This window comes from Physcomitrium patens, chromosome 16, assembly GCF_059467195.1.
Source record: "Physcomitrium patens ecotype Gransden chromosome 16, ASM5946719v1, whole genome shotgun sequence".
Lineage (NCBI taxonomy): Eukaryota > Viridiplantae > Streptophyta > Bryopsida > Funariales > Funariaceae > Physcomitrium > Physcomitrium patens.
In genome coordinates, this window is record NC_143425.1 from 8,906,838 (window position 1) to 8,923,728 (window position 16,891).

The 16,891-nt window shown below is 32.2% G+C and overlaps 2 protein-coding genes across 2 annotated transcripts; both read right to left on the reverse strand.

Moving 5' to 3' along the window:
• Positions 1-1,638: 1,638 nt before the first annotated feature.
• On the reverse strand, positions 1,639-4,420 carry LOC112293816 (putative pectinesterase 53). The gene is made up of 7 exons (XM_090243559.1): positions 4,262-4,420; positions 3,888-4,022; positions 3,266-3,783; positions 2,908-3,079; positions 2,500-2,754; positions 2,106-2,344; positions 1,639-1,931 (listed from the first exon to the last, which is right to left on the reverse strand). The coding sequence occupies exons 1-7, from the start codon at positions 4,418-4,420 to the stop codon at positions 1,781-1,783; spliced, it is 1,629 nt and encodes a 542-aa protein (XP_090099685.1). The 3' UTR covers positions 1,639-1,780.
• A 3,208-nt stretch (positions 4,421-7,628) lies between these two features.
• On the reverse strand, positions 7,629-9,266 carry LOC112293232 (putative prefoldin subunit 4). The gene is made up of 4 exons (XM_024542431.3): positions 9,123-9,266; positions 8,812-8,922; positions 8,394-8,501; positions 7,629-7,955 (listed from the first exon to the last, which is right to left on the reverse strand). The coding sequence occupies exons 1-4, from the start codon at positions 9,129-9,131 to the stop codon at positions 7,803-7,805; spliced, it is 381 nt and encodes a 126-aa protein (XP_024398199.1). The 5' UTR covers positions 9,132-9,266; the 3' UTR covers positions 7,629-7,802.
• Positions 9,267-16,891: the final 7,625 nt, after the last annotated feature.

Sequence of the window (16,891 nt, forward strand, 5' to 3'; positions counted from 1 at the left end):
CTTGAATTTTTATTTTTTATCATATAGTTGTTTTAGAATACAACAATGTATCTTTAAAGGAGTATAAATACTTCAGAATAAAGTCAAGCTAGATCATCAATATTGATTGTTTGTTACCAAGTTTATGACTTGAACTTGTAATCATCTTCCACTTGCAAGACTTGGTAGTAAAATACTATATGAAGTTTTTTATGGTAAAAAACCTTTTATTCAATATGCTTGTTTTTTTGGTTATCTTACTTGATATCATATATCAAAAGAAAAGCATCAAAACCTTAATACAAAGGTAAAAAAGGATATTTTTGTTGAATATTTAAGTGAGGCAAAAAGAGATGAAAAATCCTACATAATAAAAAGAAGATCATTTTTAGTCAAAATGTGATTTTTTGTAATTATAAGGATAAGTTACTTGATAAGCCACTAATTCTTTAAGAAAAGAGTGGAAAATATAGGAATCATAGAATCAAGCTTGATTTGCTTGATCTTCAATATCTAGGTGAATTAGAAATATTCAAACCTTAAGACTTGAAATGACATATACATAATGGATTTGGTAGAGAAATGGTTGACAAAAAGACAAACTCTATACCAATAAAAGTAGTGGAATTCCATTAATTAGAAGCAGAGGCAAGTACTCAAGTTCTATCATGAAGCCGTTATATAGGTGAAATTGATCCAACAAACATCATAAGTAGAAGTAGGATATATTGCATGTCTTGAAAAAATAACCACAATTTTCTTTGAGGAGATTGTGACTTGTCAATTGAAACAATGGATGTTATTTATATTGACGAGCATATAGAACTAGAAACCGTTGAGCATGCCATAAAAGAAGAACTTGATTCTTTGAAAGAACATTGTGTATTTTTACCAAATGGTTAAAGATTGTGGATTTAAAAAAAAAAAAAAAAAAAAAAAAAAAAAAATACTAGCTATGGTTCCATTGAGCATTTTAAAGCATGATTCATTGCAAAAGATTTTATCCAAGTGAAGGGTCTTGATTATTTATAAGCTTTTGCACCAATTGCATGTTTTGCAAAAAAATACATATTTGTTGCAATTGCTACTACTCTTCATTGGATTATGTTGCAACTTGACATTGTTTCAGTTTATTAAAATAGTGAATTTAAAAAAGAAGACATCTACATAAAGATTCTAAGAGGATAAAAAGTTCTACTTAAACAAAAAGACAAGATATTGCGATTGTTTAAGACATTGTATAGCTTAGAGTAATTTAGATGTGAATAGAATGAGAGTTTAGATGCATCTTTACTCAATCTTAGTTAGAAGTGCTCAAAGTTAGACCTTTGTTTGTACACAATGTATATTAATAGATTAATTTTGTACTAACTATTTATATCAATAATATACTGATTGGTGGCAAGCTCCTTATGAAATACAAGGATGAATTATAAGAGTACTATAAGATGAAAGACCTAAATGAATCTAATCATTTCTTTTGCATTGATTTCTTATAGGATAAAAAGGAATAGTATTGTTAGTTTAAACCGAATTAAATACATATCCCAAAAGTTTAAAAAATTTGGAATCAAATGCGGCCCTTACCATGTTCCGGCACATTCGTGTTTGCAATGTGAATGAGTCACGAGTTTGTCATTGTTCAAATTCATGCAAGAGTGTGAAATCACCCAATTGCTGGGAGAGATTGGTGTTGGATAGGTTGAACATATTCAAAATATAGCCACATTTCAGGATAGTGATCTCATGCCTTTCAACTACAATACTTTTTACCTGTCAACTGCTGAAAGGATGTCTTCAACTACACCCTGCCTATCCATTCCTTGCCGTCAACTAAGTCCCAGCTCAAGAAAGAGGCAGCCTCGGCGTCTGTCAACTCCTTGGACCACCAAGCACGCCCCGTCGTATTGGCTTCCACGCCTGTGCATTTGTATTGTGCGTTATACACCGTCCTGGACAGCCCACATGAGATTTGTAAGAGTAGAGTTTCTAAACCACCTGTTTACATCAGTTTTCTGTAATCTATTATTTCAGGACCTTTGCCCTGTCAGTTGTTTAGTGTTGTCTGAAAGTATCTGAAGGTGGTAAGATTGAGATAACGAGGTGGGGAAGAGGGAGGATCACACTTCTCTCTTTCAGGATCGTTCCAGTTGTACCAGCCGGCGGAGATGATCGGTGCGGCGATGTCGGTGTACAGGAATACCACTCTGGAGTAGGGACCCCAGGCGCGGCCTAAGTAGATGGGCCCGTTTCCTGTCACGCAGAAGCGCACGAACGAAAACCCACTGGTCTCAACACCTGTTCCTCTCTTCTGAGCTGTTAGGGACCCGCTTCCTGGGTTGGCAATCGAATGCAGATGGCATGTCTGCAATGGGGTTCAGCGATATAGTCGATGAGTTAGATTTCTCGCACCGTTTCACAATTTCCTTCATTTTATCCTTTCTCTTTACATCGATTCATTCTTCTCATATTTCTCTTCGAGGTCACTGGAGACTTCCCAAGTAGTGGTCTGAATAGTACCTCGTAGTAAGACTGCCCGCTGCCGAAGATGAAATCGATGGATCCTTGGATGTAACAGTCTTTGAAGTAGTGCCTGCCTGCCATGTCGTATAACGTATCTTGGGCTCCCAGAAGGGCCACGCGGTAGAATTGAGCCTTGTCCCCTTCGATTCTGAATGCTACGGCCTGCTGTCCCACTTCACCGCCTGATGGAAGCGGGTGTGAGTTCTGTTGCCAGAACCACTCAAGGTTCACAGTACGCACTACTACTTTTTTCTGCATAATTGCAATGGAATTTTGTAACATGCCACTCATCTAGTCCTTCAACCGTTGTGCACATGAAGTCGCCACAAGAACCTCATGGTGAGTGGCTTAAATCTGGTTGTAGAAACCGGACAGAAAATCACGATGACGACGGATCAGTTTTACCTCAAAGGTGACGTCTTTTGCAATGAAGTAATCCGACATGACAGCGAAGGAAGCACTCTTATACGTGCTGTTAACTTTCCCCGCGTAATCGTGGCATGACAAGACTGTCTTGTTTGCACCAGCTCCCTCGATCGTGACATATGGCTTTTCCTTGGGTATTTTTATCTTCTCCCTGTCACAACAAAATCCCAGCAGTTTTAACGGAGGATCCGCTGCCACATTATTTGACCAAGCGTTTCCGGGTTATATGGTTTGGAACAAACAAATTTTGCATTCAAAGTCAATGGCAAATGAGGAGAAATGTTTTGACCATTCATGACACAGTTAGTCAAAATTGCACATGGTTCTGTAAAATTACTTGTAAAAATCTTCACCAATCATGACGACGCACCGCGCAGAGTTGCCCTTAGGAATGGAATTAATTGCAGATTTCACTTTCTTGTACTTTGCTCCAGAGACTTTCTTCCCCACTATCCTAAGGCAGGACTCTAGCACCGGAGTAGGTTTTGCGGCGGTGTTGAAGTCGCCGTCTGGATTGTCTTGAATCCCCAGATGAGGTGACGCGGCCTGCTTGGCTTCATACTCAGCCCGCTCTCCTACTGCCCAAGCGTTAAAAGATTGATCAGGGGCTGAGTCAACCTGCAAAGAAACCACGAGAAACGATCCTGCCACCAAGACAAAGATGTAAAGTAGAGAATTTCTAAAGATCGCCATGTTGTAGATCACACCCCCTGCAAGCTTAGAACCACTTTGAAACCACAATCTAAGGCTTAAACTTCTGCTCCAAACAAACTGCCCCGATTCCGTCACCGACCACCGTGATCCGCTAAGAGCTGCAATTGTGTTGCAGTGCAAACAAATGCGACGAAGAATTGCCTGGATTTACCAGTGCGATAACTTGGATCGAAAGAGTTGATATCATTCACCTTCTTGATCGCTAAGTGCAAGCATGGAAACCTATGTGCAAATCATGAGGTCACGAGACTACTTGCATGAACACAGCCAGGAGCTGAGCACTCGACAGATGATTGAGTATGTGCCAAGCTGTCTCCGCAGTCATCTACAGTGACAATCTGTGCTCGCACATCAGCATTGCTTCCAGTTTGAAGGACTTTCTAGCCTCCAAATGCCACAAATCAGGCAGGTTATGAATGAATGGAAAGAGTCATGGAGGTCCTCTCAAAGTGGCCCACAATGCAACCATTTCGTGGTAGGGTACTGGGGCCTGGCTCATGCCATTTCCGCTTATGAATCTGCATGAAATTTTTTCCTTCACACCTCCAGTCCGAGGCAAATGCTTTGTGCTGACTGCTGAGTCTAGCCACTAGTCATTTCATGACACTGAACATGCTACAAGATCTCTTCTGCTTGAGTCGATCCCTCCCCTGACAAGTCGCTCACATGGTCCTCGCAAACTCCCAGCTTTGGGTCCAGTGCGAAGTGTCGGTGGAACACAACAAAATAGGTCACACGTTACCGACACCGTATTCACATCTTGCTGCGTCCCAAGCATGGAGGGATTGGTTTCCAATGGTTGTCTTCGCGGGAGCAGTCTTGGCAATGTAATTGTTCTTGTCATCTCACCTCATAATCAATGTGATATATATGTTCATGATGATGTTGTATCAAAACTAATGAGAGTTGTGCTTGGATAAAATAGGATTCTCATTCATCAAACTTTTCTTTGATTTATATGATATATATAGTGTGAAATCTTCAATGTTATGCTTTTATGTATATCCAATTGCTAGGTTGTTACCATGATACTAAATTTAATTAATGACTGAACTAAATAATGGAAATATAAGTTATTCATGATATGTAAAAATAAAATAAATAAAACATCATATTTCAGTTAATAACCAATAAAATAAGAGTGTAGAAATTAAGATGTTTGAACTCTTTTGACTTGATTTCTGAAACCCTAATTGCATCATCAAAAATGAAAATAAATCTACCTGAATTATTAACAAGGATTTTTGTTTGCACTTTTATAATAGTATATTTTATACATCTGTGTATTGTTTTTTTTGAATATTTGACTATTTAAAATTTATTTGTATATGTTTCTTCAAATTTCTTGCTATAAAGTAAAAAAATTGTATTACTTTATTTTTTTATTATAACCAATTTAGACATTTGTTTAAATAACACACATAAATCTGAAATTAATGTAAATTAATTTTCAAATTTAGGTTTTTACTTGAAAAGTTATGTTGAGTGATAATATAAGTTTGATCAGCTGCAACACATATAATGTAATTTTCCTTTATGTTTTCTGTATAGGAAGTATGTCCTTTTGTATATATATATATATATATATATGTGTGTGTGTGTGTAAAAAAAAAAAAAAAAAAAAAAAAAAAACCTATCAACATCTGTTAAATCAAATTTTTATTTTAATGCAATAGAAGTTTTTAAAGAGTTAATATTTTATTATATTTTTAAAAATTTTAATGAGTGTCAAGACATTATAACAAGAAATACATATTTTTTAAAATATTATCACATCAATATAAGAAATAAAAATCAATATAAGTTTAATTCTAGAGTATATTTTTTTAAAATGTTATATACTTTTGTGATTTTGTGCAAAAATTCACCTATTTTGCAAACATTATTGTGGTTTATAATGTATGTATGTATGTATATAGAGAGTATTGTTAATGCTACCACAATTTTCGCTACTTCCACTACAATCCACCATCTATTCAAAATATTTTTCTATATATATATATATATATAATTTTATTAATTTTATACATATATAATAAAAATTATGTAGAAAATCATTTTATTTTTATTATATTTTATATGTATATTAAGTGAAAAATATAAAATAATGATTTCAATTATAAAAAATTATTTAATTATTTATTTTAATATTTTTATTTAATTTTATATTGTTACTATATTATTACAATGTAAATAATATTGAATGAACTGAAATTGTCAAAAAATAAATTGTATGATTATTTAATTAAGAATAAATTTAATTTAGTTATATGTTTATCAATGCAATTTTATTTTATATTTGTGTGTCTCAAGTACTATACATGTAGTCTAAAGTGTCATGCAAATTGTGTTATAAATTTTGCAGAGTGTTATTAATAAACCTTTGTAAGAATTGTATATTTAATATAACTTAATTCAAAATAAAAAAATTTGGGATTCTTTTTTGAAAAAGAACCACTTAAAATTTTATAATTGTATAAATGTCACTTTAGATTTTTTATCTAAAATATAAATCGTATCAAATTTCAATTCTTTAAAACAATATTACTCTATAGTTTAGAACTTTATAGAAGCAAATTGTAGTGGTCCCATTTAGCTTATCTATTATGTGCATATGCACAAATGTGAAAACTTGTACCATTGAATACATAAAAAAAACACTAATAAAATGAATAGGTCTTGTTCAAAACAACAAACAAGGCTAGATAAATGGTTCCCAAAAGTTTGATTAAGTATAGGAGATTAAATATTGGAGAGACAACTGCATTAATCTAGAATAGTATTCTCAATGTATTCATGCCCACTTCTACATTAGAAAACACTGTTACCATTATGATCATCTCCAAATAATTTTAAAAATAATAGTAATAATAATAATACATAAATAATAGCAACCCCATAAAAACTTCATTCCTACACATGAAAACTCCACACAGTGTGCCTGGGATTTCATATTCATGAAAACTTCACTCAAAGTTCATGAGTCAAGGGATTGTTCATCTATATAACATATCCCCATCACTTTATTCCTATCCTTATTTTCTATATATATATATATATATATATATATATACACATATATACTCATTCTATATAATGGTTACCTTCTTTTCATGTATTTTGAATATATGTATATACATATATATATAGAGAGAGAGACTCATTGGGAGCCTGGTGTACGTGAAATCAGTTTTCCACTCGGTGACGACCACTGCAACCAACGCCCACGATGTGTGTGTGTGAGTGTTAGAGAGTGAGTGTATGCATGAAACTTCTCACATTCTGGATCCAAACACATTCTGAGGCGTCTTTTCTTCGAAGCCATGGGATTGCGTCGCTTGCTTGTACCTGGATCTGATGAACTTAGACAAGCTCACCAAGCAATACACCCAGTTGGGCTACACAGCCAATTACACAGCCGCAAAGCTTTTTCTTACCGGAATTGCTCGGGGCCAGCGCCTCCTCGTCGTCCTCCTCATCATCCTCCTATCCCTCACCAATCTTGCACTAGCTACTGTTAGATCTTCGCTTCACTTGCTCCCAGTTATAAGACATCGCGTCTGAGATTCGTGGCGTTATGAAAAGCTGGGATTGTGGGACCCCTTACGGCTTCATCGCGGCGATCGAGATGTAGATCGTCAGTTGACCCTAGACTTCGATGGCGCGGATGGCGTCTCAGAAGGGTCAATTGACAGTCTGTCAGTTCGACCAAATTTAAGGTAAGTGTATTGTGCCTTTTTATGAATGATGAAATCATTCCTCATGCACAATGCTTTTCGTATTGTACATAAAAGAATCAGTGCTCATAAGATATTCTCCGATCTATAATCTGAACAAACTGCGAATCTTTCTGTTATCACCTAAAATATGTTTCAGAATGATTTATTCTTTGCTCTTTAATAGAGCTTTCTAAATAAATAAAACGAAATAGAATTGGGCTTTTGAGGCATCTAATTTTGATGAAGTAGACGCTTAGTGGATTATAATTCATGGAAAATGCACAATCGGTGAATTTTGATATTGAGGACGGTTACTGCGACATCCTAAAAGGTGCAACATCCATTACATCAGAAGTATATCAGTCCATCCTACGGCGTCTGTGTGCAGTTCACTGCAATAGTAAGCCGATCAACAGGTAGGAAAATTTCATTCACTAGAAATCAGTCCTCTTCTAAATTAATTGAATCGCCAAACTTCCCATATAGAATTTTCTTCAAAGCAGCCATTTTAGCGAGAACTTCATTCTTTTCCTCCTGTAATTCCTCGAGCTGCTGAGAGTTCTCCTCCTTCAATGATTCCAGTTTCTCTTCCACCTGAATACAAGCACAAAGACTATGAACACAGCCAGCAGCGGTATGGTATACCAGACAAAATAATGGTGGAAGCAAATCCACGTGCAAGGAAATTGGAATGCATTTGTTTGATTCGATAGATTGACAAAGACATTTTCGTAGCTACGCCTAGAGAATCACTTGGCCTAACACTCTGCCAACTACACACTGCATTTCAATCCCAATGACAATACGAGAGGAGATTGCGAATCAAAACATTGCATGAATAAGCTGAATCCCACAGCTGTTCATTGAGGTGAAATAAACAAACACTCAATTCCAGGAAATGCCCAAAACAAGAACAATGTTGCAATGCAAGGCGTTATGAAATTCAATGAGCTATGTACACTGTCTACACCAGTCAGAAAGAGCTGCATGAATACGCAAATATCAAGTGTAATGATGAAAATAAACGGATACCTCTTCAACTGGCAGGTGGGTAAACACCTCGCCAATCAGGTATCGCAGTTCTGGTTCATCTGCTAATATGAGCTCGTTACTGGCGTCCTCAAGATTGTCTGCCATGTCCTGGGCGTCAAATATACTCAGCAAACCATTTTCTAATTGAACATGGAACCTCGAATTTCTAAAGAAATGTCACCGCGTAGTAAGTGAATTGAGGATAAAATGTTTCTAAAACAAATTCAAAGCAAGATTATGCTTATGATTATGATTATGACAGAGACATGGGGGTGCATGTCACAGAAGTAGATCAGAAACTCTAACACATCTAATGTGACAAAATTAGAACCAGCCATGTTGTTTGACTAATTTTCTAATGAGTTCGTGATTGTTGAGTACAATATGTAACATTTTAGGGTTTAATAATAAGCAATACCTTCTTCGCCTTAATCTCGTCCTCAAGTTCATGAAACTTGTTATTGAGACGACCGAAGGCATTAATATTCTGCTGGTCTTCCCATGTCACTTCCGTCTCTACTCCATCCCCCTATCAGTCATAATCCAATACCCTGGATCAATCATCTACCCGAAACGACAAACTACACCACAACGATCGCAACAACCGCAACAGAATCCAAATCGTAAAGAATAAAAGCACGGAAATCCTAAAACAAAAAAGTGAACAAGGCGACCTACAAATTCAAAACAGAATGGGGAATTAAAACACCTAAACAAGGCGCAACTTACTTGCTGCATTGTAAGCTACGATAACCCAGTGAAAATAAACTCTGCACAGATCGAGGAGCGCGGAAATTTGACAATGATGAGAGGACTGACGCGATTGAAGCGTTGAAATCAAACCCTAAAACGCTGCTTCGAAAACTGCAGTGATCTGTGCAAAATGGGTTGCGATTGTACTTGCCCTGCTCAAGTCACAGACGAAGGCGTCGAATTCGGGCAGAGGGCAGTGGATTAGAAAAATGAAAGAGTAATCAGCTTGAGACGAATAATATTTAGATTTCCAGGGACTGGAAACCAAAAAAGTTGAAAGTAGGGTCTGAATTTCAAAAAAGTGAAAAGTTAGTCCATCAACTTTACCTCGTAGAATAAAGTCGAAACAGTTGTAATTAAGTTTGATGCTTTTAAAACCTTTTTTATTCATTTATTTTGTTTTAGTCTTGATCTCAAATTTCGTATGGAAAACACTCAAAACGGAATATTTTTCTCATTTTCTATTGGAATTATGTAAATGTTTAGAAATTTTTGTTTCTTTGAGTAATTGTACAAAGAATGAGAATTGTTGTTAGTTCATTTATGAAATTACATCAGCATTTTTAATAGAACAGATTCCGTTCATTAATCATTTTTCACCCACAGTAACTCAATTTTTATGTTTTTATGTTTTTTATTTTTATTTTTATTTTTTTTAATGTTTTTTTAATGTTTTTTTAATGTTTTTTAATGTTTTATTTTTTTTCTTTCTTTCTTTCTCCCTTTTGTTGTTAATATTAGTGTACCTATTTGAAAAACTCTATCCTCTTTTACCAGGTGCCATTTTTTGTACGTTATTTGTGACTCAAAACATTATTGCTTAATGAACTCTGTCTGTAAAATGCAAAATCTGTAGCTCATAGGCAGTAAGAGAGATTTGTGAAAGTTTTAAAACCTCAACCAAATCATGTAGCACCAAGTAATTATAAATGCATGAGGCTTTTCTTAATTTACGTTTGTGTAACAATAGGTTACATCTCATGATTTTTTTTCCAAAAAACATTATTAATTTACATACTACATGTTAAACTATGTTTTCAAATTTCATACATGTATTTAAAATCTTGACTTTATGAAATGAGTGATTACCTCAAAAAAAAATGGATATTAAGCAGAAAAAAATAATAATTTGAGTTATCTTTAAAAAAAAATCAAAATCAGTATTTACCAAATTAGTGACATATTTTGTGAAATAACTCATGAGGCACCAAGAGCTACATGGTCTAAAAATTTCTGCCATTGTTAAATTATTTTTTTGAACACAAAATTTTGGTTCAAAGAGATTTATAAGATATCATTTGATATTACAAATGTAGAAATAAATAAATGAAACACTTTACTTGGTTATGTGACAGGTTCACAGGATCAAAGGTATTTTGTTAAAAAGTAAAAGACACTTTATGCATTTGTAATTTTTATGAATTTATCACTGAAAGCATTTGTGATTTTTATTATCATTTTCATAAAACTCACAAATATTTCTTTTGAAATTATTTTTTAGAAATAATTACGCTTCAAATAAAACAAAAAATTCTAACATGTCATAAATATATTTTAAAATTTCCTTATAAGAAAAAACATATACATAAGTATCTAAGAATTTATACTTGAAGTATTTGAAATTCAGATTGATTACAATACAACTCAATTTAAAAAATTTAAAGGTCAACTTTATTAAGTAAAATATATTTGATAGATCATTTTGGTATAAATACAATTAAAATATATATATATATATATATATATATATATATGATTTATACTAAAATTAGTTATAAAAAGGATTAATTTATATGCAAGTCACCTCATTGCGCAAAACAATAGATGAAGCTATACAAATTTCCAAAGGACCAAGTAATATCACTAGTTGCAACATATTACTACCAAGATTAGTATAATAATTGCTCATGTATAATCCCTGCAATTATTAGCATCCATTGCCTTGCAGATGGTATCATTAGAATCCAAACAATTGCCTTGCAGAATAACCACCAAATAAAACATCAATACTACATTTAGATGAAGTTTAATGTAACATATTTCAATCAAATCAACAATTGTTCATCAGCAATGGTTATTGAAACTAGGAATCTATTCAACATTAGCATTGAAATTGTCCAACATATAAATCTTAATAGCCACTATTATAAACAATGAACGAAGATTGCAAAGATGATGTGACAATTAATGAGTTGAAAGATGCAAATACAAGCGTTTCAACCATTTTTGCCATAATAATCCAATTACAAAAAGACCAAGATTTAAAAACAATAGAAAATCAAGTAGAATTTTAAAAACTTTTTTTTCCACAAGCATTAAAAAAGACTATATAAACTCAAATTGATAATACAAAAAGAACTTGAAACAACACAATTGGATACTCTAACTTGTGAAAAAATCTTAGATACCACAAAAGTCACTATCATATTAGCAAAGTTACTAAAATTTAGCTTGAACCTCCAAACAAATCTACAATGATTATGCAAAGTAGTCACTACAACTTTAGAAGTTATTGACATTAATGTTGTAACAATAGATCCAAATGCTACAAAAATTTGTATTTAGTTAGAACAACACAAATTAATCAATATTTTGATTGATAGAGGTTCTAAGATAAATATTATGGCTAATTATATTTGCTAGAACCTCCAACTTTCAAAACTAGAATTTCTCTTGTTTATACTTTGTATAGCAAATAATACCTCGATAACTTTGTTGGAAATTCTTACTATTGTGTTAATTTCTATACATAATATGCTTATATTCACTATCAAGGAAATGAGCCTTTTCAAAAGAACACATGATCTTTGATTGCAAGTAGGTTATAAGAAGCATAATTTTGTCCAAATAAACTCAAATATAAAATAGTAGTCCAAAAGTTGAGTACAAATTTTAGATTAATTTCTTTCTTGAGCCAAGATGCATCCAACTTCTAATCTTAATCTCAAATCTAAACCTCTATTTATTAAAATATCTATAATTTACTTATTATTGATATAATCTAAGAAAAATTTACCTCATTAAGGTTAATTTAAGCTACAAATTTCAAATTGTCAAAGTCAATAAATAAAATTTTGATAAAATGAAAGCCAAATCAAGAAAAAATTGGTTAATTATTGTAGCTACAATTTTCAAAATTCTTATCCACAAATTAGCTTAGACCTCTTTTTTCATAGCTTTTTTTCTTGCCTTCAATGGCTTCTTGGAAAGCTAACAATAAGTTCTAGCTTTCTTCAAAATCTCAAAACATAATGATAAAATTCTAATAAATGGTATGAAAAAATCCAAACTATTCTTAAATCTTACTATTTAAAAATTCTAAGGATTTTTCTCCTATAAATTTGCATGGATTTCTCTTATCATAGCTTTTATTCTTGTCTATTAAGGCTTACTGAAAAACTAACAAAAAGATCTAGCTTTGCTCAAAATTTCAAAATAAAAAAGAAGAAAATGAAGTAAATGACATAAAAAATTCTAAACCAGTCTTAAATCTTGTTCCCAAAAAACTCCAACAATCCTCCTTTCTATACACTCCAATCCAAAAAGTTCCACTTGATACCAAAATTCCTACCCTAATCTTCTTTCAATATCCACCTTGAAGTATTATAGAATCAGATATGTACTCTAAAAAATAATACCTTCAAAGCTTGAACAATCCATTTAAGGCAACAATCTCATATTTTAAATTCTACTCAAATTTATAAAAATATTATTATTATATTCCTCTTCTTTTAGAAGTAAAACTAATTATCCTAAATATATCTTTAATACACTTAAATTAAGTACATTTTGACACTCATGTATAAATACTTTGATATGTGCCAAAAAATTAGACCACAACACCTCCATCATTAGAATTAGAATCATTATGAATCATATCACTTTTGAATCATTGATCAAAATATTGAGGTTCAAAAGCCTTTAAATTCTCCATATAATTTATCCCATCTTGTTGCTTAAAGACATTAATTTGCTTTCCTACAATCTTAATCTTTAATGGTGTTCTATCTAACTCTCAAAAAGAATAAGTTGCATTATCATATACTTCAACCACTACATAGGATCCAAACCAACATTGTAAAAACTTACAAAGAGTGGAATGTTGGTACATCAAACTACTATCATAAACCAAAATCCAATCTTTTTTTTTTAATTGATTTAGGCCTCAATTCATGAGTTTTATCAAACTTCTCTTTATTGTTCAACCTTGCTGCGTTAAGCTTCTCCATAGCAACTTGATGATCCTCAGTCAATCTCTCCAATTAGCAAATATGAAGCTCCAACAATCTCTTTTTAACAATTCTATCTTCTCAAGACAAAAATAACCAAGAGAGAGTAGACTCTTCTAAAGGCATTATAGGCTTTTGTTCCAACATCAATTTTATTGGCATATAGCTAGTAATTGTATTATGAATAGTCATATATGCCCATAAAGTAAATGACAAAAGCCTAGGCTACAACCTTAATTGACTCCTACATACTTTGACCAAAGCTTGAATAATTGAAAGGTGCCTTCTTTCACTCTTATTATTAGCTTTGCAATTATAGAAAGAGATCAATTTCAATTGCACCCATATCTTGTAAAGTAAATTTATCTTAGTCTACTTTCATTCTTTCAATGCTCCCTTAGTGACATATGATATCTTCCAAAATCAATCAATGTACTACCTCAATAGACTTTGACTTCAACATTATTCCTTCCACATAATTAGAGAATTCATCTCATACCAAAACTAAATATTTCATACTTCAAATCTCCATTGGTATAACAATCAAATCAATCATCCATCAAAAAATAAATGATAAGTTGATAGGTAGGGAATAAAGTATCTTTATACCTCATCTTGGATTGCAATTAATATTCTTTACAAGAGCTCATAAATTCCTTTACATCTTTGTATAATTCCTTTCATCAATAGTATTTCTTAATCTTGGTATAGGTAGTCAAAATTTTTCTATTTTAAACCTATAATATATCATAAAATTGACCTAATTCCTTGTATTTGGTCTTCAAATCATCTACCACTCTTAATGGCATACCATTTCTTCTCTTTAGTCTCTTCTACAAAAATCTATTATTTAAAAGATAGTTGTAGGATTAGAGCCTAATATCCTTAAAGGTATTATTCAATCAATCCTCTTGCTTCTTCATTGTACTCAAATACAAGCCAATGTCTCTTAACATCCCTTCATACAAATCAATTCTGAAAGATAGAACCTCATTATATTAGTCTTGTCTATTAGAAACAAATACAAAGCCTTGGACTAAGTTTCTATCTTCATCTTGTGCAAACATTTCTTTCTCCCTTCATTATCTAGCCCTAGACAACATATCTGCTAATGAATTCTTTTTGTCCATGACATCCACCAAAGTAGGATCTACAGACTTAATGAGAGCAATTCATCTAAGCATAGGAATATTTCGTATAGTACAATTGAAAACCATTCCAAGCAAAGGCAAGTAATTGGTCTCCAATATCACATGAATACTTATTAAGTTATTTTTTCAGCCTTCAATGTAGTAAGTGCATCTTAAATCTTTCTTTTTACTTGTAGATAAGCTCTTTGTCTCTCAATAAAAATCCTTGCTTTAAATCCAATTGCAAAGTAGTTACCTTCCTTATTATTATGTCCAATAGTCCTTCCAATAGCTGTGGGACTTGTATTGACTTTACTATTATTGATCTTCTATAATTATATTCTACTTGCTTCAATATTAGTGGTGATTTTAAAATCATCTTTAATCCATCCATGGCCAATTCTTATTCTTCATTCTATACAATTTTTTTTTTTTTAATAATTAATACAAAGGCTTTGCAATATAAACTTAATAAAAAATCCATATATAATAAAATACAAAAGTATTCAAAAATCTTCTTACTTCAATGGTACTCCTACATACCTTCATCTTTAGTATCTATTCTATGTGGATTTAATTTCCTCCCATAGCTTTTGTATAAATGTCCAACAATCATAATTTTTTAAAATCCAAATGTAAACTTTTGAAGGATTAAAGTGAGATTTACCTCTTTAAATCTCTTTAAAATGAAATCTATATCTTCAATATATTCTTTTACAAATGTACGACATCCATTCTCTTCTAAAGTCAAATCTTTAGCCTCCTCTTTATAATCTATAATTGGAGTATTATTCAAAAAGAATATAGTCTTTTCTAGCACAAACTCCTTTAAAACTTAGTTCATTTCATTTTGCATATGAGCCACTAAATTAATTGTATCTTGTGGCAAAGTACACATGTACACTAGACTCAAAGAAATCTTTATAGTAGTTAGGTCTTTATTCTCTTTTGCTTATTGAAATTGATCATAATTTGAATATAAATCTCCATTAGAGTAAATGGCATGCTTTGCAAAAGCTTTTGTTACTTCATCTACCACTAGTCCAAATTCCATATTCTTAATAGTTAATTTATTGGCTAATTGCATGTCTCGAATAAATCTAAGCGCGACAGACTTCTTTAATATGATGAACCATCAATTGGAGTAAGGTATGATAAATGGTTCAAAGATATCCATCTTGACCTTTTTCTTCAATAAACCTTTCAACTTAAGAAGTCAAGCCTTAGGTACCAAAATTAGCTTATAGTCTTAAGACATATATAGAATGGTGAAAATAATCATAGTTCTTACTATGCTAGGATCCAAACAACTAATTTCTTTAGATACAAAGGTAAAAACCTTATCATGTTTGAAGAGCATCTCTAGAAACTTTTCTTTCTTCACCTTAGTTAAAAAATCATCCCCTCCAATCTTCAACTTATCAAAAGACTCTTTGATAAACTTGTAAGTAATCCTTTTCAACTCCTCTAATCTCCATTCTATGGTAGCTTATTTGATATGCTCTTTGATATCTTGAGGCAATTGGATTGCCAAAGGCTTTACCTTCTTGGCTATTGTCTTAACTTAATATGCATAACCTCTTACAATACCACATGACTATCAATTATTCCAAGCCTTTTTGAAATTCCAAAACCTCTTCATATATTTATCTTGAATAAAGCTCCACAACAATATTAGCTCCACCTCGATCCATATACAAAGCCAATCCCTCTAATACCTTCACATAATCATCTTCAAATCCTTCTTCTTTGATAACATCTAAAATGTACTTAGTACTTGAAATCACACCCAATCTTTTAAATTTTTCTCATATTTCTTCATCCAATTCTTATATATATATGATCGAAGTCTCTAACCTTTTGAAATTTCAAAATTCTCAAGTTATCAAATCTAAATATCTATACTCAAAGCTATCTATATTAAAGAGTGTATGTATAAAAGCCTCACTTACATCCTTGTATCTCCATACTATATAGGTGCTTCTTAGAAATCTAAAAACTCTTCATTGGTCTTTAAAGAAGCTTCTCTCAATTAGACTCTATTTCATTCATGATTTGATATCACTGTGAAGAATTGCACCAATTTTTTTCTATAATAGTTCCTAATCTTTGTATAGTAAGAGCCAACATTTAAAACATTGGTTTTTATTTTTATAGCCATGATGTAAGGTTGTCTAAAATCATTGAATAAGTAGCAGAGTTTTATACAAAGAAATTTTTTCTACCTCCACATTCCTAATCCTTGTCTTAATTCTCAGACATGCTTTATACAAATCACCTTGCTTATTGTTGGAGGCTTTTAATATTCATCTATGATTAACATCAATAGACAACTTGTTCATCTCATAAATCCTCTTTGACATGATATTGATCTCCAATCCATATT